Consider the following 24,759-nt stretch of genomic DNA (forward strand, 5'->3'; position numbering starts at 1 on the left):
TTGTACAGTACAACTTTGTGAATCTACTAAAGCCCACTGAACTGTACACTTTGAATGGGTGAATTTTATGGTATGTGGATTCTGTTTCAATACAGCCTTTTACTTAAAAAGGAGGAGTAGGAGGAGAGAGAAAGAAGAGATTGTTCTGCGCCTTGCTTTTTGTCTCATGGCACAGCCTAAACCACACTGCAGACCTCCCCACCCCACAAGGTTACATCAGAGGCAAGCTCAGCAAATCCCCATCTCACCAGCCCCTCCCCCCACGTCAACTAGGGAGGTAGGAGGATTGGACGTTTCTTTTTCTGTGGACTAAACGTCAGTGACAGGATCACCTATCCTCCTATCACGGGCAATGGCGAGGCTGAAAAGGCCCTGTGCTGCTGAGCTTTCATCATTTTTCAGGAGTTTGGTTGGATCTTTAGGAATCGACTTAAAGAATTCTATCCCACTCAGTAAGAAGGAGAGTTTATTTATGACTTAAAAATAATGCTGAATCTATTTCCTATGCCCTAGGAGCTAGCAAAGAAAGAAGTCTGGTCAGTAAGACACTCTGATGCCTGTTTCTTTACAGATTTCAAGCTCCTCCCATTGGACTCAACTGATACGGAGTTTCTGATTATTCAACCTGGGCAGGGCTCAAGATATAACTGCAAAAGTGTTATCTCCAATAAAGGGATTGCTAAGCAACTTGACATTATAAATACATTTCCATAGGCTCATTCACCCTACTTAAGAGAACAAGTTGTTTTTAAAGTTCACCAGATGAACAGGTATGAACAAAGCTAGCAAATACACCTGCCCCTTCCCTAGCAAGGTCTTGTCTGGAAACAGAGCTCGTTCTTGTTCTTGGAAGTATTTGGGGCAAAATTATAAAACAATTTGTTTTAAAGCATTAAAATAAAAAATTGGTATAGTCTCCAGAACCATTTACATTCCTCTTTTCACTTATGCAGAATGACTTTTCTACTAAAAACTCCAGGTTAATGAACATTATTCTGTTCAATATGGTTTTTTGTTTGTTTTTTTAAATATTGCATGCACAGGCACAAGGGGTTACATGCCTAGCTGTTATAAACATGGATTGTGGAATCAGACTCTCTGGGTTTGAATCCTGACTTAACCATTTACTTAGATACTTAACCTGTTTGTGCCTCATTTCTTCTTCTAGGTAATGAGCACACAATATTCACTGCTTTAGAGGTTGTTTTAAGGTTAAGTTGACATATGTAAGGCACTTAGAATAGTGTCAAGTGCTACGTGCATTAGCTTTATTGTCACGACTTAACCAACTGGGCATTGGGCCTAAAACAACAAATTAATCTTAACAACTCGCCCTCCCTTGGGAATTTGTATTTGTAAAACAACTCAATCCTTAGGCCATGGATGGGTTCAGCAAATGCTTTCTTAGCCGAATTCTAATATGAAGAAAGGTATCCATGGCCAAGTAGATTAAGGAATGGAATGGATAATCAGGACTAAGTTTGAGGATAGTTTTTTAGGCAGGGAAAAGTTTACAGAATTCCCACAGATGATTTCCCCCCAAACTTACTTGGAAAGAGCATTATGTATTAGTTCAAGAGACCCTCATATCTCCATCATTTTTTGAGGAAGTTTGTATCTTGTGTGAATCTACTACCTATGTCAACATGGCCAGGCTTAGAATGTGACAAATAAATTAAAATAATTGCTTCCTGATAGAATAGCTTTTAAAGGTTTTTCATACTGTATAATTTCACAACTCCTATTAGACACAAGTGCTTTTGTATGATGCAGGTACATACATGTTCAACTTATTGGCATTTTATTTTAGTTCTGCTAAAAAAAAATCCCCAACTTGGCTGACTCATTTTAATGGAAGCAGAATTTTCACATACCAACATGAACAGAGAGTAAGCAGTGAAAATGGATGGAAAGCATTTATAATTGATTTAGGTAGGAGTCCCGGGATCTCATTTTGTTAAAGCCCTCTTTGCACTTCACAGTGCAGTAATATTTCAGGAGGGAAGGAGTATTGTGGATATCACAGCTCCTACAAGTACTCTGGGCTGAAATGTCACAGCCCATGTTCACCACCATTTATTTGAAGAGCACGTTGGGGAGTAAGCCTGTCCTTCAGAAGCCAGGACAGCCCTCCAAATTTTCAAATCCTTGAGGAAAAATCTATTTTCTCAAAACACTCTAAATGTAGTGAGGCATACTTTTTTATGCCTCTAGCTAAAAATGCCTGGAGGTATTTTTGCAGAATAGAACAACTCTATAGAAGTTATCACTAGCAATCTAGTTGACAACCTAATTAAATAATTGGATGTAAATTATTGTGATGTCAGATGGAGCATGAGCAAAACAAACAGATGTCATTTGTAATAAAAGAATGTAATAAAATAAAATAAAATGAGCAAAATTGAAGCACAGTTAGAAGCAGCAGAAATATTTCACAGGAAATATTCTCGAAGGAAGTATAGCTCTATAATAAACTGTTGTTTAATATAAACTGCAGTAAATACTATAGGCTACAATAATTGGCAACTCTGTAGCTAGCTGAAAGTTACTTTCATGATAAACTGAAAATTTCACCAACTTTCCATGTTTTGGAGCATCTTTAAATGTGAGGGGAATTCAAGTCATTTCTATTTTATACCTTTAAAAGTGTGAAATAAGCCTAGAGGTTATAATAAAAATTTCCATCAATCTTGAAGTCTTGAACTATCATAAATGTAAAAGTAATTCTAAATTATCATGTTTGATACAATTAAGTTCAGTAGATTTATTGAGCATTGCTCAGTAACCATGTGGAAATTTCACACATATCCCCTCATGCAGTTTTCACAGTGGTCCAAAGGCTGGTTATTAAATAAGTCAGGCCTATTTTGGTCCCAATGGAGGTCACCCAACTCAAATTATCTTAGTCAAAATAAACAGGTGTATTAGTTGGAAGGCTATTGGGGTAACTCACAGGATCACAAGAAGAGTCTTGGGAAGCAGGGCAGTCTGGGAAACTTGAGGCAGAGACTGAGAATTTGACAACACTAGATCTCCTCCCCAACTCTTTGTCACTCTCTGAATATTTTCCACATGGGAGAAGACGTAGCTACCCACATCTCTGGTTTTATAGGCAGTGCAGACACTTCCTAACTGAGAAGGGAAAGGCCTCCTTCCACAGCTCCAACAGAAAAATCCTGGAAAAGGACTTGAGTTGGTCCTAATTGCTAATAATTGCACTTCTTTTTAAACTAATACAAAGAGTAGACCAAAACTTTGGCCTGGACTCCACCCAAGAAGTGGGAAAAAAGCGTAACTTTCGCCTGGGAGTGTGGGCTTTTCCTCTAGCCGCCCGAGCTCTGTGGCAGCCGTTTGCTGACAGGGTCAGTGTTGCTGTGCAGCCTGGCAGTCAGCAGCTTTTCTCTGCTCTACCTGGGTCTTCAGCGACAGGCTGGGGCAATTTCGGAAGGTGGCACAGGGAATGGCAGGTAGGAAGTGAATGCTTCATGTAGCCAAGAACAACAGCCCAGACAGCCTGGCCCATCAGTATGGTGACAAATCACCCTGTTACCTAGCTTTCTTTGATCACTGAAACTCAGGTTAAATTATCACCATCCATTGGGCTCTCTTCATAGTCTAGCAGTCATTGCCCGTGTGTGTGTGTGTGTGTGTGTGTGTGTGTGTGTGTGTCCCTGTTCAAATCTCTCTTTATTCAGGCACTTATCACATTCCCTTGGAATTATCCGTGTACATATTCATCTGCTTCCTCAGACCACGGACACCTCAGGATAGTGACTTCTCATCCTTGGACATGAGAAGTGTCCCATGACTAATGAACAAATGGAAGGCCAGCTACGTGGCTAATGCACTCTGATGAGCATGAAAAAGAGAGCATGCAAAACCCGAAGCTCCCTGACTGTAGATGATACGTCCTCTGAAAACTTCTCCCACTATTACATCTCCTAAACTCAGTTATACAGGTACTTGTTATTTTCTGAACATACCAGGTTATTTCATGCAGCTCTCTGCCCTTAGATTTTCAAATTCACATACACCCCCACTTTGGGGAGGGGAGGGCTGGCAAAACCAGCCCTTCTTTCGAGTCTCAGTTCATGAATCCTCCTCTTCCCTGAGAAAGTCTGACAGCTCCGTCAATCCCCCCTCCTTCCAAAACTTGAGAGATTATATTAATTGACTGAATGCCCCTCCTCTGTGCTCCCACAATATCGTTTCTTTTAACTGACCAATTTAATTTATGTTCTCAATTTCTTCTGGAAAAGATAATGACTGATGCCCACAGTAAGCTGAATGCTCTGACATTAGGATGCACTGGAGAGACAAACAAGATGACGTGTAGGTAGCAGCTGCACGCACCGCCTCCCGCAATCACATCAAAATGACAACTAAATACAGAACCACCATCGCTCAGAGCCCCCTGAGATAGGGCTGCACAGAAGCCCCGCAACCAGGGAACTGAAGAAGCACCGAGACAGTAGGAGGGGCGGAGATGCGGGCGGATGGGGGGGGCCTGGATCTGGGAGACGCGGCCACAGGCCCACACCCGGTGCCGCGGTTGAAACCCGCACACCCATACCACAACAGAAACCCTTAGCCTCATATCAATGGTTAGTGAAGTACATGTGTTTTAAGTAAAAATAAAATGTCATTTTTCCCTGACTATGTCATGCATGTACTGTATTAAATTGATTGGGGCCCTAGCAGGTTTTGCTCAGTGGTTAGAGCGTTGGCCTGAGGACTGAAGGGTCCGGGGTTCAATTCCGACCAAGGGCACGTACCTTGCTTGGAAGCTCGATCCCTGGCCCTCTCTCACATCATCTCACATCGATGTTTCTCTCTCTCCCCCTTCCACTCTCTCTGAAAAGCAATGGAAAAAATATCCTTGGGTGAAGAGTAAAAAAATTGTAATAAAAATAAATAAAATTATTGGGGTGAGGGTGGGCGGACGAAGTCTGTCTCCTTCACTAGACTGTGAGTTTCTTGAAGACAGGGACCACATATTGCTGGTCTTGGTAGTATCTGTGCCTGGGAAGAGTGACTCCTAGCTGACTTTCTCTAAGGGCTTTTTGATCCAAGGGAACAGATGAACTTATTTTTGTTCTGGAGTTTCAACCATTAGGTCTCCAAGCATCCCAGCCAGTAGGGGGCAATGTAGATGCATTTCTTTGGAATGGTCATCCAGGGGTGGTACCTCCAAGCTAGGTCCCCTAAAATGTGACGAGCCCACACACCCAAAATGTGTTGGAGAACCTGTGGCATAAAGGTCTCACCAACACTGGCATTCTTTGTAGGTGTGTTTCCCTTGCTTATTTGGGTGAGCTAACTAATACCATCTTTTGTAAACAAAAAAAGATGAAGTTATAATCACCACCTCATTAAGTAAATTATTAAGGCCCAGTCAGCTCCTGGAAGGAAGAAAATAGAAAGAAACCTTCATGCAAATGTTGTAAGTAGTCTCGCGGATTATGAGTTGGTACAATCAGTGCAGGCTGCAGTGTTTTACAGTGGAGTCTGGGAGGGAACACTACTGAGAACGTCATGCAGAGTGTGTCCGTATGAAAGAATGAGCCTCAACCCCTCTTCCTTTCTTCTGAATGGGTCCTCTCCCACTTCTGATGTGCTGGAATCATAGACTCCAAAAATTAAGCTGCTAGCTGCGCATATCGTTTCAGAAGGGATGTCCTCTCCTAAGGCAGTGAGATGAAAAAGAATTCAGGATACTCCCCTTAAGAGAAAACCCCTGGGAAAGTAAGTTAAAAAGAATGATTATTTTGCTTTTCAGTGAGTCGCCATGCGGCATTACAACTAAACTGATGATGTGTGATGTTAAAGGATCTTAAACAACCCGCAGTTTGGGTCCAAGGGAGCTCGGGCCTCCTATTTCACAAGTCTTTGGAAGCAGTAAAAGAATATCTGTTCCAAAGTACTATTTGAGAATTAATCAAATCGAAAACAGGATAAACAGTCTAGTTTACAATTATCGTGGAGTCTCGAAATAGTTGACCTAGCGGCTATGATGCTGTGCACAGAGCATTTGGGAGTCAGTTGGCCTGGGTTTGAATCTCAACTCTGCCCAACTAGCGACAGGTTCAGATTACCCCCCTTCTCTCGACACCCCTTATTACATTGGCCATCTATAAAATACAGGGGAGTAGCCCTAGGGATTTGCCTTTAACTTCCTTCTGTTTCAAGAACATGAGTTTTTTAAAGGCAATATGAAGAAATACAATTATGCAAATTGCTATTTCTCCATCCAACTTAATTTACCTTTTCTCTTAGGGCAGGATCTGGCAGGGTCCAAGATATGACTGGAACTGATACAAAAGTTTTTTTCCAATGAAATTAGAACGGGATATTGCTGTCTAAATCACATAAATCCAAAAAGTACTAGTTTGTGTCCAACACAGAAACTCAAACCCAGTATTTGCCCTCTAGCCGCTCACAGTTGAAGGGAGTCGTGGCAGCTTACTCAGAATGAGTAAGAAAATAAATACACTGACATTTTAACACTGTAAAAACACGTAGGCTGCCTTTTAAGTTTTCGACTCCTGATTTACTTTTCTTTCCCACCTTTCCGTGGAGAAGGGCAGTCAGTGAGTCCTCAGATCTCCAGGTGCCTGTCTGGAAAGCTGGCGGTCTTCCAGAAATACAATTAGGTAGGAAAGAAAAGTTCCAGCCCTCACCCCTTTAGGGTGTAACTTCTCTGGCTCTTTCACAGAAGGAAAACCAAAGTTGCAACAGGCACTGTGGCTCTTGGGTATCTTCATGGTTCTTTCCCCCATACTGTCCTATTCTGTTTGTGGCATGAGGCAAGGAGTTAAGGCACAAAGGGGTGTGAGACCCCGCCATTGTCCTCAAGGTGCCTGGCACTCATCACAGCTGCTCTCCTCCTTACCTCAGCTCATCCCAGGCATTCGGGTTCTTTGAGTTTCCTTGTGCTGCCCTCTGATAAAAACCTTGGAGGCCCGGGGTCCAGCCTGAAGCCTTCACCTTGGGCCCCCTTTTACGCTTTCCCGCAGGGCCCATCCCGGCTGCAGGACACACAGAACTCTACAGGCCTGCTTAGGGGGTGGACTGAGACCGGCCGCTGGGCCATACCACCGGACAGCCTCAGGGGCTGGCCTCGCTGCCCTTGGCTTTGCGAGGAGCAGCGCCTCAGGGGGCCCTTGGCTAACACCGGGAAACGCCGTGAGCTCCGCGGGAGCGAGGGCATCGCGCGCGCTCAGCTCTGTGCGCGGCCCCCGCCACGCGGGCGGCGGCGCGGGCGCGATCCTATCACCGTCTGCGCCGGGGCTCGTGCAAAGCCCGGCAGCGAGGCTGGCAGCTGGCCTCGAGGCCCCTCACCCGGAATATCACCTCGAGGAAGTCTGAAAGCCTCAAAATGAAGAGACTGGGGGGCTGTGCCCGGTGCGGGGGCGCCCGAGGCGGGGGCGGAGCTCAGGGGGTGCAGCGAAGCTCGGCCCAGGCGCACGGTCGCCCTCAGCCCCGCAGCGCCCGCGAGCTGGGCGCCCGAGCCCGCGGAGGGTGTCAGCGCCCCCGTGCTGGGCAAACGAGCTCCGCGCCCCAGAGGCAGGACGGCTTCCCCCCGGCGGCGCGGGCGGCGGGCGGCGGGGGGCGGGGGATGCTCCGGGGCTCGCCGCGAGCGCCACAGGCGAGGCCGAGGCTGACCCCGGGCCCCGCGCCGCGGGCCCGCCTCCCGCCGCCGGGGCCGCCGCTCCCGCGAGCAGGCGGCCGGCCGGACCCCGCCCAGGCGGCGGCCGGGTTCCCTGGGCTGGGCGCCGCTGGCGGGGCCGACGGGGCGGAGAGGAGCGCGGGAGGAGGAGTAGGAGGAGGGGGCTGGTCAAGGGAAGTGCGACGTGTCTGCGGAGCCTTTTTATACCTCCTTCCCCGGCGTCCCGCAGCCGCCGCCCGCGCGTCCCAGCGTCCGCTCCGGGAGCCGGCCCCGAGTCCCAGCGTGCCGGCGCCGCCGCCAGCATGTCGGGGGTCAAGAAGCAGAAGACGGTAGGCTTCCAGTCGCCTGCCTCTCCCCCTCCCCTCCAGCCCGCGGCGCCGCGCCTCCCGGGGCGCTTGGCTCCCACCCTGCCCGGGAGGGGGCGAGCGGCCGCGGCGCGGGGCCGGGGCGGGGGAGGCGGAGGAAGAGGGGGCGCGGAGGAGGGACGGCCGCGGGGCGAGGCTCGGCGGGACCCCGGGCAGCCCGCGCGCGCCCGCACCCGCACCCGCGCCCGCCCGCGCCCGCGCCCCGCCGCCGCGCGCCTCTGGGAACCTACGCGCCTTGGAGCGGTCGCGCCCGGCCAGACCCCCGAGCTTGCAGAGTAGGTCCGAACCTAGCGAAAGGAGAGAGGAGAAATGTCCTTTCCTCCCCGCGAGCTTGCCCCGACCCGCCTTTTCTGCTGCGTGGGAGGGCTGAGCTGACTCCGGTTCTGCCAGGTCGGGTCTCTGGGCGAACGTCAGCGACAGGCATTGGAACTTCGTCCATTGACCTTCCTTGTCGTGGACTTGATGACGGACTTTCATAGAGGAAACTGCAATTATCTAGACTTACTGGAGGAAATTGCTTTTCTACACTGGCAGGCTTTAACCCTTAGCTAAATTCCGCTCCCTACTGGCATCTGGTGGCACCTCAAGTTCAGCCAGGGCGACTCCTCGCCTTGGAGTGAGATGAGGGGATTGTTTTGAGGAGGCTCAGTTTTATCCAGAATTAATCTGGGACATCCCTTTCATGGGGAACAGAGGGCTTGCCAAAGGCAAAAGTTCCTTTCCCACTCAGCGATAGGAGCTTCTATAAATTTCACATCCTTGAATATGACAGCAGTAACCACAGACTCTTAAGAGTTGGAAGGAGCCCTGCAGACGGCGCTTGGACCACACCAGAGGTGGTCTGCGAGCCTTGCTAAGGTCCCAACCAGCAGTCTGACTGCTGAACACTCCTCTTTGGCTGCCACCCTGCGAGCCTCAGGTGATTATGGTGGCCACTCAATGGGCTGACTTCTTTTAAATAAACTTGTGCTTGGCACATAGTAGGCGCTCAATAAGTATTTATTACTATAAGTAATATTAATGTATTATTAATGTAATACATTAGTAATGTATAACAATTTTATTACTATTATTATATAATACTTATTACTGAAATATCTTTAAGGTGTATGTGTGGTGGATTGAGGGAGAGATGAAAAAACAAGAATTAGGGAAGGAAAGGAAAGGGGCCACTTGGTGCAGGGGCTAGAAGTGTGGGCTTGAGCAGCAAGGGAAAGGGAGTGGGGGCTCTGTGGTTTCAGGGGACCACACTGGACCAGCAAAGGAGGGTCCTGGAGGGAGGCGGCATCAATGTGAAAGGGAAGGATCGTCAGGATCTATGTGCCTTCTATAGGAATGATTTTAAAGTGGGGAGACTCTCAGTATTGTAATATATTTTAAAATATTAAGTGAGCCCGGCCGGGTGTGGCTCAGCGGTTGAGCATCGACCTAGGATCAAGGCGATCAGGGTTTGATTCCCGATCAGGGCACATGCCCGGGTTGCGGGCTGCAGCCGATCAATGACTCTCTCATCCTTGGTGTTTCTATCTCTCTCTCTCCCTCTCCTTTCCTCTCTCTGAAATCAATAAAGATATTTTTTTAAAAAAAAAATATTAAGTGAAAAATCACTTGCATTTTAGGCCTATTTAATTTGATTAATTTCTGTAAAATTCTAAATGGTATCTTCTAAACGACAAGCAACTGTGGCATTTAGTACCTTTTTATGTCGGTGGAGTTTTAAGGCTTCCTCCCTGCTTGCATCAGGAATTCTTTCCCAGTTCTGATGGGGGTGGGGAGCTTTTTCAAGCATTAGTAGTGAAGGGGCAGATGGTGTTTCCTCTTCATGCCTCTAGTTAGCAAGAACCCGTGAAGTGGAGGGTTTGAGAAGACGGCTTTACAAGCTGATTGTGGGAGCTGCACAGTCCTTTCTCAGAGAGAAATTTGAGGGCCTTGGGAGTTTGGGTTTTGTAATCGCACATTTTGAACCTTCTAGTTTTTGTTTGGGGTGTTTGGGGCGTGTTCTTTTTAGGATTAAATGAACACCTGATCTAGCTGACAGGACTTCTGAACTTTTATTTAGCCCACAGTTATAATTCAGGCACCAGCACAGGTTCGCAAAAGGGTCAGATAGATACTGTTGGGTAAAGCAAGCAAGCTGTAAATGTATATGAAACCGCTGAAGCTTTAAATGTTAATTCAAAATGTATTTTGAAACCTTGCAGGCCAAAACAAAATCTGTCCACCTGTGTGACCTCTCAACTAATCAGTTATTTGACAAGTGAATCTTGCTGATCTAGGAGGCTACCCTAGAAGTGAGGAAGCATTGCATTTTCTTCATTGTCAACAGAGGATACACCGCAGTCATTGCAGTAACTTCAAATATTTGTTGAGTCCCTGCTGTGTGCCAGGCAGTATATTGGGGTGAATGCATCTTTCCCAGGATTTTTTGCCACATTGATGAATATAGCCTTTCAATCCAGACCACTGTAAGAAGAGTAAGTATGTAGTTTTGGTTTAAATAAGAGAAGGTAGGATGATTTTCTCACAAGCTTGAGAAAAAAAGAAAAGAAACGTTCTTTTTATAAGGGACGGTGGCACATTCACTCTGTGCTGGGCATGCTAAGCCTAGGACACCTACGTGTCACATCCCTCCCTACCACCCTTGAATTACCTCCAACACTGGCCACCCCCACACCTCTTGCACACACACGTAGATTAGGAGAAGGAAGGAGGCGGACTGCCTCCAGAGGACTGGAAAGAAAAGTCCTTTCTTCTCACATCATTTCCTGGATTAGCATTTGTCAAGGCTGACAGACAGTTATTATGTCCTGAAGACAACCAATCTAAAAATGTCAACTAAGGTATTAATATAGCTTTCAAAGGATCAAACAAGCCAATGGTTGGGAAGGAAGTGAAGGGGTATTGAAAGCAGAACACTCTTCATAAATGCAAGAGGTTGTCTACCTATTCGAAGATGCTGCCTAAGTCAAGACATGGATTTCATGACAAGGAACCATTGCAAGAAAGAAGAAACAGGTGCTTCCTAGAGGCCACACTGTACTGAGCCACACTGTATTTCATTTCATCCCCACAGCAGCCTTCACCCAGGAAGCTGAGCCCCATCTTTAGGGGAGGAGAAATGACAAAAGCAGGGCAGGATTTGAATTCAGGTCTGCCCAACTTTGAGCACAAAATGGGGGTAACAATGACTTACCCCTTACAATTATCGTGAGGACTGAATAACTCCTAAAAAGTGTCTTTGCACAGTTGCAGACCCAGAATAAGTAGCTATTATTATTATTACTATACCATAGTGTTCTGGTTTGGCAGACAAGAAGAAAGCACAAGTCATACCATCCTGAAGGCTAAGTAAATAACCGCCAGAATATTTATATAATATATAATAAGAGCAAATGCAGAAGTATAGAGATTGACTATTTGAATCCTTATTGTGAAAAGCTAGGCAGAAGCCAAAGGTTGGTAATTAGTGTAAACGCACCAGAGTAACCCAGATATTAGCAAGAGTTTGCCAACCACCCGTCACCAAGAAACGCAATCTTTGTATAAGTAAATTATGGACTCAATTCTTTCCACCCTTCCTGTGCCTTCAGCTGTTTCCAGATATACCTTAAAATTAATGTCTAATTCATGCTATTCTTTTTCATCTGTTTGGACTTTCACAGTTAAGGATAAATGTACTTAAGTCTGAGTTTTATGTCTCTGAGATAGTTTTCCCTGTCTTTCATCACTTTTCTTTGCATGCACGTGGCTCTGTGGTTTGTTCAGGGGATAATTAGGCTTAACTCAAACATGGAACCTTTAGGGACTGAGAGTCTGGGAAAGGAATCAATGATGTGAATCTCAGTCCTTGGAGATTATTGTTTATTTCAAAACCTATCACTAAATAGTAATGGGCACTCTTCAGTCCTTGTGTCTGGAAGTCTTAGGAAAACACAGAAACTAAAGGTAAATAAACATAAATATAATGGCAGTTCAACTAACCTTTCATCCCCTGGGTGATTTGTTCATATAACAGCCAAAATGGCATATATGCCCAGCAACCTGGCATAGGTCCTGGCACAGAGTAGGTGCTCAATAAATATTTGTTGCGTAAATGGCTACAGAATTCATTAGAGAATGAATTTGCTTTTAGGATCTAGAGTTTTCTTTGAATCCCACCCCCACTTCCACCCCTCATCTGTCCGCTCTTGTGGGCTTGCTCAGTTTTGCTGGGTATTTGTTATTACCACTGAAAAATTACTTTCATGGATTCTTTGAGGCTTAGGATGAATGTCCTCCCCTCCACCCAACACCACCCCCCCCCCCCGGAGGATTTGCTTTTGTTCCTGCCAGGTGCTTGGTGGCATTACTAGTCTGGAGCCACTTTAACCTAAATTTACCACTCTCAGTTTTTTAGACCACCCAGGTGATGTAGATTTGAGTTGCAATTTTGCACACAAGGGCCAGCCTGTGTATACAACTTCTCAGGGACCTCACCTCCCTGCGTATACCTTTCAATGCCAAGGCAACTGTCCTTGCAGCCTCTCAGACCGGGCAGTGGTTTTATTCTGGTTCTCTTGTTGTTGGGGTGTGACTCTTAGGAGCCTCAGCTTAACATAAGGAAGGCCTTTTTATTCGCCCCACTTGGATTATGGGCTCTGATTTGTTTCAACTCCCAGGTGAGGCTGTCAAAATCATATTGGATCCACCCCTATCAGGACAAAAGTGCCTCCCTGCTCACCTCGTAGGCTCATGCTTTCCTACAGAATTTGGCCTGACAGCTTCTTACTGTCTTGTCAGCTCTTTCATGTTTTTAACGAGATTATTTTATATTATAACCAGCCATTTGGTGTGTATAACCTAGACCGTCATTGCTGGAAATAAAAATCTCTGCCTCTTCTCTATTCCTATGTACCACTAATGTTTCCTATCATTCCTGTATCGTGCCTTTACGAGCAAGTAAACTTAGGTCATAGACAGTTAGTTTAATCCTTTCCCCCTACAAAGCTGCTAAGGCCTGGGGTGAGGGGTGCTCGCTGTGTCCTGCGGCCTCTGCCGATGCCAGCATCCTTAGAGACTTCCGTCGTCCCGTCTCATCCTGTGTCACCCTCCGGTTTCAGCATGTCTTCTTGCTTTTTCCCTGCTCTCTCTGGGGACCCCGAGGTCACTGTGCTGCTCCAGCGCAACTCGGGGAGTTCAGTGAGGCTCGGTGCTTCCTCCATGCTCCCAGCATAATGCTGTCTGCTGTAGCCGGGCTGGGACTTCCAGGGGCTCTGCAAGCTGCAGAAGTCTAATGCCTCCTCTCCTCTGGGATCTATTTAAGATCCGAAGTACGCCCAGTGCCCCCCATTTTCAGAGCTCCCAAAGCTATCCAGCCCCTCTCTACCCAAGCCCGGCACCAGGCGCAGGAGCAATCCCCTTCTCAGACTCACACTGATGTCTAAACTCCCTTTGCTTCTCTTCGGATAAAGATTAAATAAAGCTTCTCATGAAGGTTAGTTGGTTGACCATAAATATGGAATTTATTAAAAATTTGGTCTTTATTCTTTCCTACCTTTTTGATCACCAAATAATTTTTTAATTTAGAATAAATGGGTGCACAAGATGGAAATATTTTTTTCTCTCTGCAAGAGCCACTGTATTAAAATTTGAAATATAACTTGCCTCTGATAGCACATGGTGTGTAAAATGACTTCCATCAGTTGGCTGGTGTGGTTTCCTTTAACATCTTATCAGCAACTCTTTCTGCATTTCAAATTTACTCCTGAATTTGATTTTGCTATAACTGGTACTGTGGAAACACAACTATCATAAACATGACAAGCTCAATCTGGTGAGCACCAAATACTAACTTTTGGCAATAAAAGTAAGCTTTTCTAAAACACATAAATATATCAAAAGCTACATCATTAAAGTTGATCATTTCTGTTCTAGGTTAACATTTGCTTTAAATATCTAGTTAACATCTGCTTTCTGTGTGTTGTTGTTTAAAATATTGCTTTTTATCCACTAAGCTTTTTTTTTTTTTTTTTTTAATATATCTTTATTGATTTCAGAGAAAGGAAGGGAGAGGGAGAGAACAAGATAGAATTATCTTGATGAGTCATTGATCCGCTGCCTCCTGCACACCCCCTACCAAGGAATGAGCCCACAACTCAGGCATGTGCCCTGACTGGGAATTGAACCATGATCTCCTGGTTCATAGGTCAGTGCTCTACTGCTCAGCCATGTCAGCCAAGTTATCCACTAAGCTTTTTTTTAAAAAATTAAAGTTCTAATGGGCTTTATTGAATGATTCATGAATCAGGCAGTATTCCATCTATTAAATAGAAAGGTATTCCCCCACTAAGCTTCTTTCTACATCCATTCTAATATTACTACAATTACTTTTTTCTTTTTAACTTATGCCCCATATGTACTCTAAAAATCATTGGCAGACTTTACTGAGCAAGTCAGACTGCCTACAATAAAGTCTGAGATTTCTCCCCATTACCTCATTCATCTACACCTTTCCTCAATCATTACTTATGGATAATTCATGCCTTCCCAACTTCTAGCAAAATTGGCAACTCAAGGCATTGGGGATGACTTTTATTTGCATATTTTTTTCTGCTAAAAACCTGAATTAACTTTTGGGTCCTCTGCTGGTGGTCCCATTGTATATTATTTTGTTTTCCTAAAGTCTCTAAAATCCTTTCCCTTTTTAGTTCCTGTCAGATTTCACTTATGTTTGTTCACTCCACCTACTCGGCATCTATTTGTTAAATAACCCAACCAGGAACTGTGCTTGCCATAATTAACTAGAGCTACTAAAGCCTTGCATTCTTTAATTATAGTTTTTAGTTCTTTCAAACTCTATCTTTAAGTCTGTTCTAAACACAGCATTTACTTTGTCTAATTGCACCACCCCACCCCAAACCTTGATATTCTCTCAGCCTTCTGCCCAGTCAGTCTTGCAGAGGCCTTGGGCCCAAAGCAATAAAATCCCCAACTGACTTTTTATGCATTTTTAAGCTACTAAGTTAAAATTTTAAATTATTTAATTTTTATTTAGCCTGCTCCCCCTTTAAAAATTCATTTTTAGCATTCAGTTTCTGGGAGGAAAATTAAGAACTCATCTTCAAGCCCTTTATATTACAGTTGATACACAGCATTTAACAGCTTTGCTAAAGCTCCCCGGCTATCTTTCTGGCCGGCTAGTTGGCAATGCTGTCCCTAAACTAGAGCGCTGATCCCCTAACTGCTCTCCCAGTGCTTTTTTCTTTCTCACATTCCCTTTGAAAGAGGCCCTACCCATGTTCCATACACTAAAAACAAAACAAAACAACAGAACTCCCCCCCCCGCCCCCACACACAAACACTTCCAGATTGAGTACTGAGTACAACCTGATTTAGCTTTAGTATTTTGTTTTGACCTTCTGGAGACAGAATACACAGGCCAACGAACAGTCCCCAGGCTCACTCATTCTTCCTTACGCCTTCTCAAACAGTTTCATCATTTTATCAAAAAAAATTTAAAAAAAGATGCCAGTGATTGCAGAGCGTGCAATGCAGATAAAACTATATTAGGCGAAAGTTAAAGCAAGTTCAGTTACACACTAAAGCCTCTCCATCCCTGGTGTAGGTCTCAGAACTTCCAGTTTATCTTTAAATCCATTCATTTCCATTGTTTCCTAAGTTCGTAAAGTACCATAAAATCAATTACAATAACTATATGGTCTTGCCAGGTAAATTTACCCAAATTGCTGGGTCTCAATAGAAAGTCTTTTCCTAAATTATATGAGTAATTACTGATCTTGGCCCATTGAGTCACTAACACAACGTTTTGAGTAGTTACTAAAAAATAAAAAATAAATTTCCATTCCTCCATTGTGTTTAAATTAGCCACATGAATAAGAAGAGATCTAATAAAACTTATACATCAATATTCCAACTAGGGAATTTGCATATGTATCAGGAGTTTCCGTTGTTAGAGAATGTTTTGTGAGAAAATGCCTACTCTGTTGCAACTTGTTTATGACCAGCACTGAGCGCTTATTATGTGGCAGGCACTGTTCCAGGGGTTACCTGGGTACACCCTCAGCTAGTCCTCACCATCTCCTGAAGCAAGTTAGTGAACTCAGAAGGGAACTCATTTAACCAAAATGTCTTTAGAGAGTTACCCACGGGAGAAGCTAAATCTTATCAGCTCCTCTGTGGCTAATAAGTTGTAGATTTCATACAGGGAATTGAGATTTAATGCCAAGTAGCAAACACAGCTGGATTAGTTAACTAGTAAAGTATTACTGCTTCATTTGTAAAATATTTTGGCAGCTGCCTACTGCTAATATATCTCAAGATGATAATAATGAATTCTATTTAGAGACATTCCCCAGCACCTTTTAGAAAAAGAGTAAAACGCGTACACTAGCAAATGCATGTTACCCTCAGCATCACACACATTTCATTCCTTATGGTGACATAAAGTATGTAATTGGAAGATAAATTTTCTTTGTTCTCAGACGCAACAAGTATGGGTAATAGTTTTTATTGCTTAGCCGTACAACCATGTCAGTATTCAGCAACATAATTAGAATGATTTGTTTCCACTAAAGCTGCTAATACTTGAGCCAAGTTTTAACTGTGATTTGTAGATGATAAAAGGAAACCAGGCCACCGAGGTACTTTTCACACAATAAAAATTTGACCCAACCGGAGGTCAACTCTTAAGGATGTCGGCAACTAGATAACGCTTCCCTTTCAGTGGAGACCAATGAGGAGTGCCTGGAAATTGTGAGATTGCAAAAGGCACCTTCCATGGAGTTTGGAAGAAGCATTTCGGGAGTTGCCTCATTCTGCCATCGTAGGTCAGGAAGTCCACGCTTTCAGCAGCCCTGGGCCGTAGGCTCTGTGTTAGACGCCTCGAAGGCCTGGATTCCGATTCTGTGAACACTGTAAGAGGCTGGAGCCCATGCTCACGTGAAGGAGTGTGGCATTGGGTGGGTGTAACTCTAAGACATGAGATTGAAATCCTTTACCGGAGAGGGGTTATGTTATTTAAATGAAGAGAGGAATGGTGACAATATATAAATTAAAGCACAGAATCCATGTCTTCACTGTGCAAGACACCTCGGAAACAAAATAATGCCTAAAGGATAGTTGTCTTGGTGCAGTTGGCCACATTTATTGAATGGGAAAATCTGGGTCATCCTAAATACCTGGTTTCTTCCATTTTCTTTTGTGTTGAGGCTGTTACTGAATAAGCCTTTTAAACATCACACTATGATATTCATTCTCGATGACATAAGTCTGCCTTGGTGATCAAGAATGTACTTTGTTGATCCAACTGGGTTCCCCTAAACGTGGCAAAGGAACAAGCATGTACTCAGGGACTTTCCATACAGTGTCTAATCTTGTCCTATGAAGTAGCTGATGTTCTTATCTCCATCTTACAGTTGAGAACCGTAAGGCTTATTGAGGTTAAATAACTTGCCTTGGGATGCACAACCGTTAGTGGCAGAGTTGGAAGCAGCTGCCTCCTAACTATGAATGCCATGCTTTCGATCATTCTTCCTTTTTTTCTAGATATAACTGTTCCGAAGACTGTCAGAGTGATTATTCTGATCACTTCAACACACATTTAAATTTTATCTTTGTGGATGCAGATTAATGCAGCGAAGAATCTTAAAGAGATGATGTAGTTGCTTTGAGAGTAATTTTCCTCAGCGGCTTTTTGGAATGTTGTGTAATCTTTAGAAGATGTGGATTTTAGCAAATGCCGTGAAAAGGCCATAAATGTTAGTTTGGAGGAGGCTCTGTGGCCAGTTTTAGGAACGGTAGTGTTTGGAATTGAACCCAACATTTCACCTTAATAGTACAAAGCTTCAGTGTTCTCGTGGGTGAATGCATACACTCAAGAATAAGTGTCCTTAGAAATAATTGCAGTGACTTACATGTAACTCTAGACCTTGCCTTGTTCATTATGCGAGCTCTGCACAGTCGAGCATTCATGAGTTACAAGTTCCCAAAGCCCCACAAGCTACAGGCCTGTTCTCTGGATGGACTAGAGGTTTCACTGGCATTTGCACAGCTCAGCACAGAATCTTAATCTTTCATGGTTCAAGAAGCCTGTGTCACATACAGCCTCATTTGTAGAACCAGTTGCAAATGTGTAAGAAAATACACAGAGGTAACAAAATACAGCCTCCCTTGGACCACGTACAGGGCTGCCATTCAGAAGGGTAGCTGAGACCTATGTTGAACACTAGAATTATGTGGTTTAGAGCATCTTCTGAGTGTAGTTACACATTCTAGGAGACTCAATTTGATATGTGTTGTGTTTTCTTGAGGGTAATTCCAGCTCCCTGAATTATAGTGGGGTTCCGCTAGGTACACACAGTACCTTTGTTTCATCATGCTCATGAAAGCGTATTCATAAATTCTTAATTACCTTAGTAGCTCCCCAATATAGGTAGTTATAAGTATTACAAACCAGAGATGAGGTCACTAAAATAAAGAGATGAGCCTGGACAGCATGGCTCAGTGGTTGAGCGCTGACCTATGGACCAGGAGGTCACAGTTTGATTCCCGGTCAGGGCACATGCCCGGGTTGTGGGCTTGATCCCCAGTAGGGGGCGTGCAGGAGTCAGCCTATCAATGACTCTCATCATTGATGTTTCTCTCCTCTCCCTTCTTCTATCTGAAATCAATAAAAAAAAATATTTTAAAAAGAGAAGTAAATTTTCTAGGGCCTTCTTGTGAGCTAATATAATAGTAGAGGTTTGCCCAAGTTTGCCCATTTAGTGGTATAATACTTCATTTTGTCTCAGAAACTCAAGGACATCTGAATGATGTTTGGAATGAAGGGTTTCTTATTGGGATTATACCAAGTTAATTGTGTGCTGCAAAACACAATATGGCTTCATTTTCATTGGGAGAGCTAGTACTGTAAATGCTGTAACATGAATTAAGTGATTCAGTTAATTATACATATTTTTATGTGCTTCTAAAAATGAACACTTGAGCTTTGAAATGGAAAAAGCTATACTTTTAAATTTTTCTCTTTTTTTGTGAGTGTACATTTATTTTAATGAGGAGACTGGAAACTAAACTATTTTTTTGCTGCTGATTCAGCCTGATTACCTTCTTATTTTCATGGAACAAAAAATTCTGAAGCCAGGTCTGTCTTCATGATCTCATCCTGGCTAGCTTTGCATATAGTGCATTTTAAAAATGTCAAAGTAGGCCCTGGCTGGTGTGGCTCAGTTGGTTAGAGCCTTGTCTCATACACCAAAAGGTTGTGGGTTCGATCACCAGTCAGGACTCGTGTGGGAGGCAACCAATAGATGTTTCACTCTCACATCAATGTTTCTCTCTCTCCCTCTCCCTTCCTCTCGCTCTAAAATCAATAAAATCATGTCCTTGGGTGGGGATTTAAAAAAAAAGTTTCTCTTTAAAAAATGTAGAAATAGTCATTCCCTTAAAAAGTTGATATAGACAGAGCTCAGTATCAAAACAATATCGGTGCTCCCTATTACTACAAAATTAAGGTAGTTGTTATAGTTGTCTACCTAAGTAGCTGCTGGGTCTCGTTATTTAATATATTGATAAAGAAGTGTATTTATTACTGTGCTTTACTTTTTAAAAACTATTTTATAACTGTAATTTGACTGTTTTTCTTTACAGTCCCTTGTGCTTTATTTTATGAATTTAAAAATTTTTTCTGAGAAGGGGTCCACAATCTACCAAAGAGTTTCTTGACTCAGAAAGGGTAAGAAACCTCTATGCGTGGATGCACCCACGCATGCACACACACAGTGTTTATATGTAGTTTCAGAGGATCCACAGATCCCCCTACAAGGTCCATGTCTAATATCTGCAGTTTAAGAACTCATGTCCTGTAGGTTAAAATTCAAGATAGCAGGCCATATGAGGGAGGGTCTTTGTTTTGCTTTATTTTCTTAAGGCCCCTTTAAAATCAGTCACTTATAGGAATCAACCTACAATGCCTTCTCAGTTGTACTGTTGGTTCTGGCTGTCGTGAATTAGTATTTATCTCTTTCTTCCATAAAACAAGGAGTGTATATGTCCTCATAAAATAATTCTCTTGGCTTTTCTCACATCCACTCTTGATATTTTTGAGTGAGAAATGAAAAACTTCTGCTTTTACACTCTTTGATTTGTAGTTTGTGTTAGAGATTTGCATCTTTGAATTTTCAGAGCTTGATATGTATGTATTTTATAAATTTGGAATCGGATGAAGAGTATAAATGTCACCAGAGATTAATGACACTACCCATCATGTTGTTCTGTGCTGTGCACAGTTTTGTTGTTGTTGTTTTTCTTAATCAAGGTATTTATTATTCATGTGTAAGGATGCCAAGGTTCATTCGAGAATGTCATTCTCTGCTAATATCTATGTGTTGTGAGTCCCTAGTTAGGATTCTCTTTACACCTGTGTGGGTTTTATGCTTTGTTGTTTTCCATACATCACACGCGTTCTGAATGCTTCCCTTAATTTACTGAGATCTCAGTGGGAACTTAGAGATTATCGAACCTAATTTTTCTCAACCTTGCCAAGTTTCACAACACATTGATGCCTAGATCCCATTCCCGGAGAATCTGATTGAGGGGGTCTGGGCTGGATTCTTGAGAAGCTGGCTGAGAGGTGCTTCAGCTCAGCGTGGGTTGAGAACCATGGCCTACCCTGAGTCTTTCACTGTACAGAATGTGGAGCGGTGTGATGTGCCCCAGGCTCCAGCTAGCTAGTAACAGGAGGGTTTTCTCTACTTCAGGATGCCGTTCGCCCTTTTCATACTTTGCCCCCCCTAAAATGTTAGGCTGTTTACCAGCTGATGCAGACTTCTGTGATGACTGCATTCCTCTTGGAATATTTAAAATTAAATATTCCAGCTGGAATGTTTTAAAGCCTGCCATTCTTGTGCTGTTTTGCCATTACCTAATGAGCAGACAGCGTTCTGGAAAAATCTGGAGATCATTCTTTCTTAGGCAGCTGTTCTTGGCTGTGGTGACTGTTTATTCCTGGGAATTTGCCCTGCTCCCAGTTACAGTCAAGAGAGTAGCCTGATTTTTTTTAAGTAGCTTGTGATTCTTGATAACGTAAGTCTCCGGACCTCCCTACTGAATCTGGTTTGTCCTGATGGGAATGAATCTAAAAGGATCCAGGAGACCATGGTTCGATTCCCGGCAGGGGCACATGCTCGGGTTGCGGGCTCGATCCCCAGTCGGGGGCTCGCAGGAGGCAGCCGATCAATGACTCTCTCGTCATTGATGTTTCTATCTCTCTCTCTCCCCCTCCTTTCCTCTCTCTGAAATCAATAAAGATATATTTTAAAAATAAAATAAAATAAAATTACTTAAAATGAATCGAATTAAATAGTTGTGCCTTTTCTACCCACTCGAATAGATTTCTTGCCTTGGTTTATCTGATTATGGGTTTTGATGAACTTTGATCTTATTAGGTTTTAAAAATAATATGTCTTGTATTCACAGGGATTATTCATTATTAATGTAGTAAAGAAAAGAAAAGGCAAACCTAAAATGCAGATGTTTAGGCTTAAAAAGATTAGATGACTCACGATAATGACAGTTCTTAAATTAGCAGCAGGTTTTCTGGTTTACCATTGGTTTCTTTAGGACAGCAGCTTTCTTTTACTTTCTTTTTCCTTCTGTCTTATTTTGGAGCGAATTTGGTTACAGCTACTTTAAAAACTATGTGGCAGCACATATTAAATCTAAAATAAATTCAATTCTTTTCTTTTCCTATAATTCTCCTATACAGCTATCAGGATGGAAAATAAATTTCACCTACAGCAAGTCAGAATACCTTGGGACAGAAAATGTCAGCGAGAGAATGGCTTCGCGTCTAGTAACCAGGGTAGATAAGAAAAGGGAATTCTTGCCAAGCCCTCTCACCAGCGCTGTGCAGAACTAGCATAGAGAACTGTTAAGTGAATTGCCTGCCCAAGGAAACTCTGTGCGCCTCTTCTAAGCCATTTTCGTTTTCTTAAGCAACATCATTTCAAAATCTTGTGGAATAAAGTCCCTTTATCAAGTTACTACTGAAGAGCGATCCCCTATCTCTTTATAGGATAACATTAACTGTGTAAGGTACATAGGGTGGGTAAGCATGTGGATTGTACTTTGAACCACTCCATAGCTAAAGCCATGATCTGGGTCTGTACCTGCCAAAGGATGGAGATTAAAAAAATAATATGATACGGAACTGAGAAAACCATCTTTTAAAAAAAGCTATGCTTGGCCTTAGGAATAAAGATAGGCATTTTAGTGTATATTTTAATAATTAATTTTGAAAAGAAGAGGTTTGATGGAGCAAAGAGGTAAGCTGTAAAAAATACACCATATAATACAAGAATAAAACATGGATCTTTTATAATCTCAGAATCGGGAAGACCTTTCTAAGTGTCACACGAACTCAGATACCACACACACAAGAATACAGTTGAATATAAAAACACTTTTTAAATTACATGTAGAAATAGTCATTACCTTAAAACGTTGATATAGGCAGAGGCTGATATCACAACAATATCTGTGTTCTTTATTACTACAAAATTAATGTAGTCATTATAGCTGTCTACCTAAGTAGCTGGATCTGATTATTTAATATATTAATAAAGAAACATATTTATTACTGTGCTATAATTTTTAAAACTATTTTGATAACTGTAATTTGGTTGTTTTCCTTTACAGCCCTTTGTGCTTTATTTTATGCTAAGTTGGTTGGAGCATGAACTCATTGGTTATTAGATGTTTAGGCCTAGGGCTGAAGTCACCTAACTCCGCCTAGATCAGAGGTCATTATGGCCACAAAGTCCATTCTTGCACGGGGTCCACTATCTACAAGGGCAAGTTATTGGTCAGGAGGAGTCTCAGGTGAGTGAGAACTTGAATGAGCCAGCACAATTCATTCTCTGCTTCTATAACCAACACCAGTAGTTGCCACCTTTGGGCACTCGTAATGCTCTCAGATTTGGGAACTAGACCCATATTTTCTTTCTCACTGGAGTGAGCCTTACTTTATTTGGCTTCATTTAGCTCAGTTTCACACTGAAATCAATTTTAGGCCTGTGCTTGGCAAGTGTGAATTGAAAATGGGCTGGGGTGGGGGTTTTCTTGGCTTTGGCACCTGGATAACGAAGTTCCTCAGGAACAAGCTTTCATTCATCGTCGGAACACACTGGATTTCTGTCTTACAGTTCAGGGTGGGCCAGCAGGAGCCACGGTGGGTCTGTGGAGGGATGAATGAGCATCCTGTTCGCAAGGTGCTGAGCTGCTCCTGAATCACCTTGAATGCCCTCTTTTTGCAGCAGCAGAAATGGCCCATGTTTTAAAACTTTTTATTAAAGTATAATATATACATATAAAAAGATATAAATCTTACATGTACTGCCCAATGAACTTTCATAAGGTGAACACACTTGTGTAACCAGCACCCCAATTAAGAAACAGAATACCACCTGACTCCTAGAAGCCTCTCCCAGTCACTGACATTCTCTCCCAAGGTAACCATCTGGTCCGTTTTGCTTGGTTTTGAACTTTATATATAAACGGCACTGTATAGTCTATACTCTGCTGTCTGGCTTCTTTTGCCCTGAGTTGTGTTTGTGAGAGTCATCCGCATTGTCCATGGTGTTTGTGTTTGGTTAGCATTTGTTCCTTCTCATTGCTACCGAGCAGTGATTGTCAACCAGGAATCATTTGGCCCCTCGGGGGACATTTGGTAATGTCTTGAGACATTTACTGGTTGTCGCAAGGAGGTGGGCGGAAGGTTGCTGCTAACTATCCTACAGTGCACAGTACAGCCTCCCCTCCCCTCCCCCCCCCCCCCCCCCCCCCGCCCCAAACAAGGCTCAGGTGGAGAAACCCTGCTGTATAGTAGTATTCCATTGTGTGAATATACCACAGTTTATTCACATATTTCTTAGAGCCTCAACTTCAGCCATAGTTTTGAAATTCTTGAAGCCATGCTTACCACAGTCTCATCAAAATAAAGAAACTACCGAACAGGGGATGTTCTTACATGTAAGGTAAATAAATGTTAGAGTTAAAATAAATTATTATGTATAGGTTTGGTCATCGACAAAAATTGTGTATTTTAGAACCGCTATAAGAATTTGAAGAGATTCTGAATGACAATGAAATGGGCTAGCTCAAGGTTTTCTTCAAAGAATAAATACAAGAAGGATTATTCTTAAAAACAGCTTCATTGAAGTATAATTTGCATATCGTAAAATTTACCCATTTTAACTGTACAGTTCAAAGATTCCTAGTAAATTTAGAGTTGTGCAACTATCACCAAAATCTAATTTTAGAACATTTCCATCACACCAAAAAGAGTCCTCATATAGTCACTCCTATTCCTACCCTGAGTCCCAAGAAACCAGCAGTTCACTTTCTATCTCTAAATATTTTTCCTTTCTGGATGTTTCCTACAAATGGAATCACAAAGCATGTGATCTTTTGTGTCTGGCTTGTTTCAGTTAGCATAATGTTTTCCAGGCTCATCCACGTTGTAGCAGGTATCGTGACTTCATTCTTAGGAAAGAGAAAAGACGAGAGAGTGACATAAGGAATGTTAGACTTACAGGGAAAGCAGACGTCTGGTATTTACCCATCCAGGCCCTCGAGCTTCTGAAGGCATTTTAGAACCAATAAGGCCAAGCTACAGGGCAGCAAGGCCCTGCCTTAAAGGGAGGGATAGTAGACCATTGTTTGGTTGCACTA

General features: G+C 43.0%; 1 protein-coding gene across 1 annotated transcript in view; it reads left to right on the plus strand.

Moving 5' to 3' along the window:
• Nucleotides 1–7,971: 7,971 nt before the first annotated feature.
• Nucleotides 7,972–24,759, plus strand: part of PAPSS2 (3'-phosphoadenosine 5'-phosphosulfate synthase 2) — a 61,230-nt gene continuing 44,442 nt past the window's right edge. The window contains exon 1 of the mRNA XM_087824237.1: nt 7,972–7,998. Within this exon, the coding sequence (XP_087680363.1) occupies nt 7,972–7,998 (27 nt within the window). The remainder of the gene's footprint in view (nt 7,999–24,759) is intronic.

Source organism: Miniopterus natalensis, chromosome 14, assembly GCF_054644295.1.
Source record: "Miniopterus natalensis isolate mMinNat1 chromosome 14, mMinNat1.hap1, whole genome shotgun sequence".
NCBI classification, from domain to species: Eukaryota; Metazoa; Chordata; class Mammalia; order Chiroptera; family Miniopteridae; genus Miniopterus; species Miniopterus natalensis.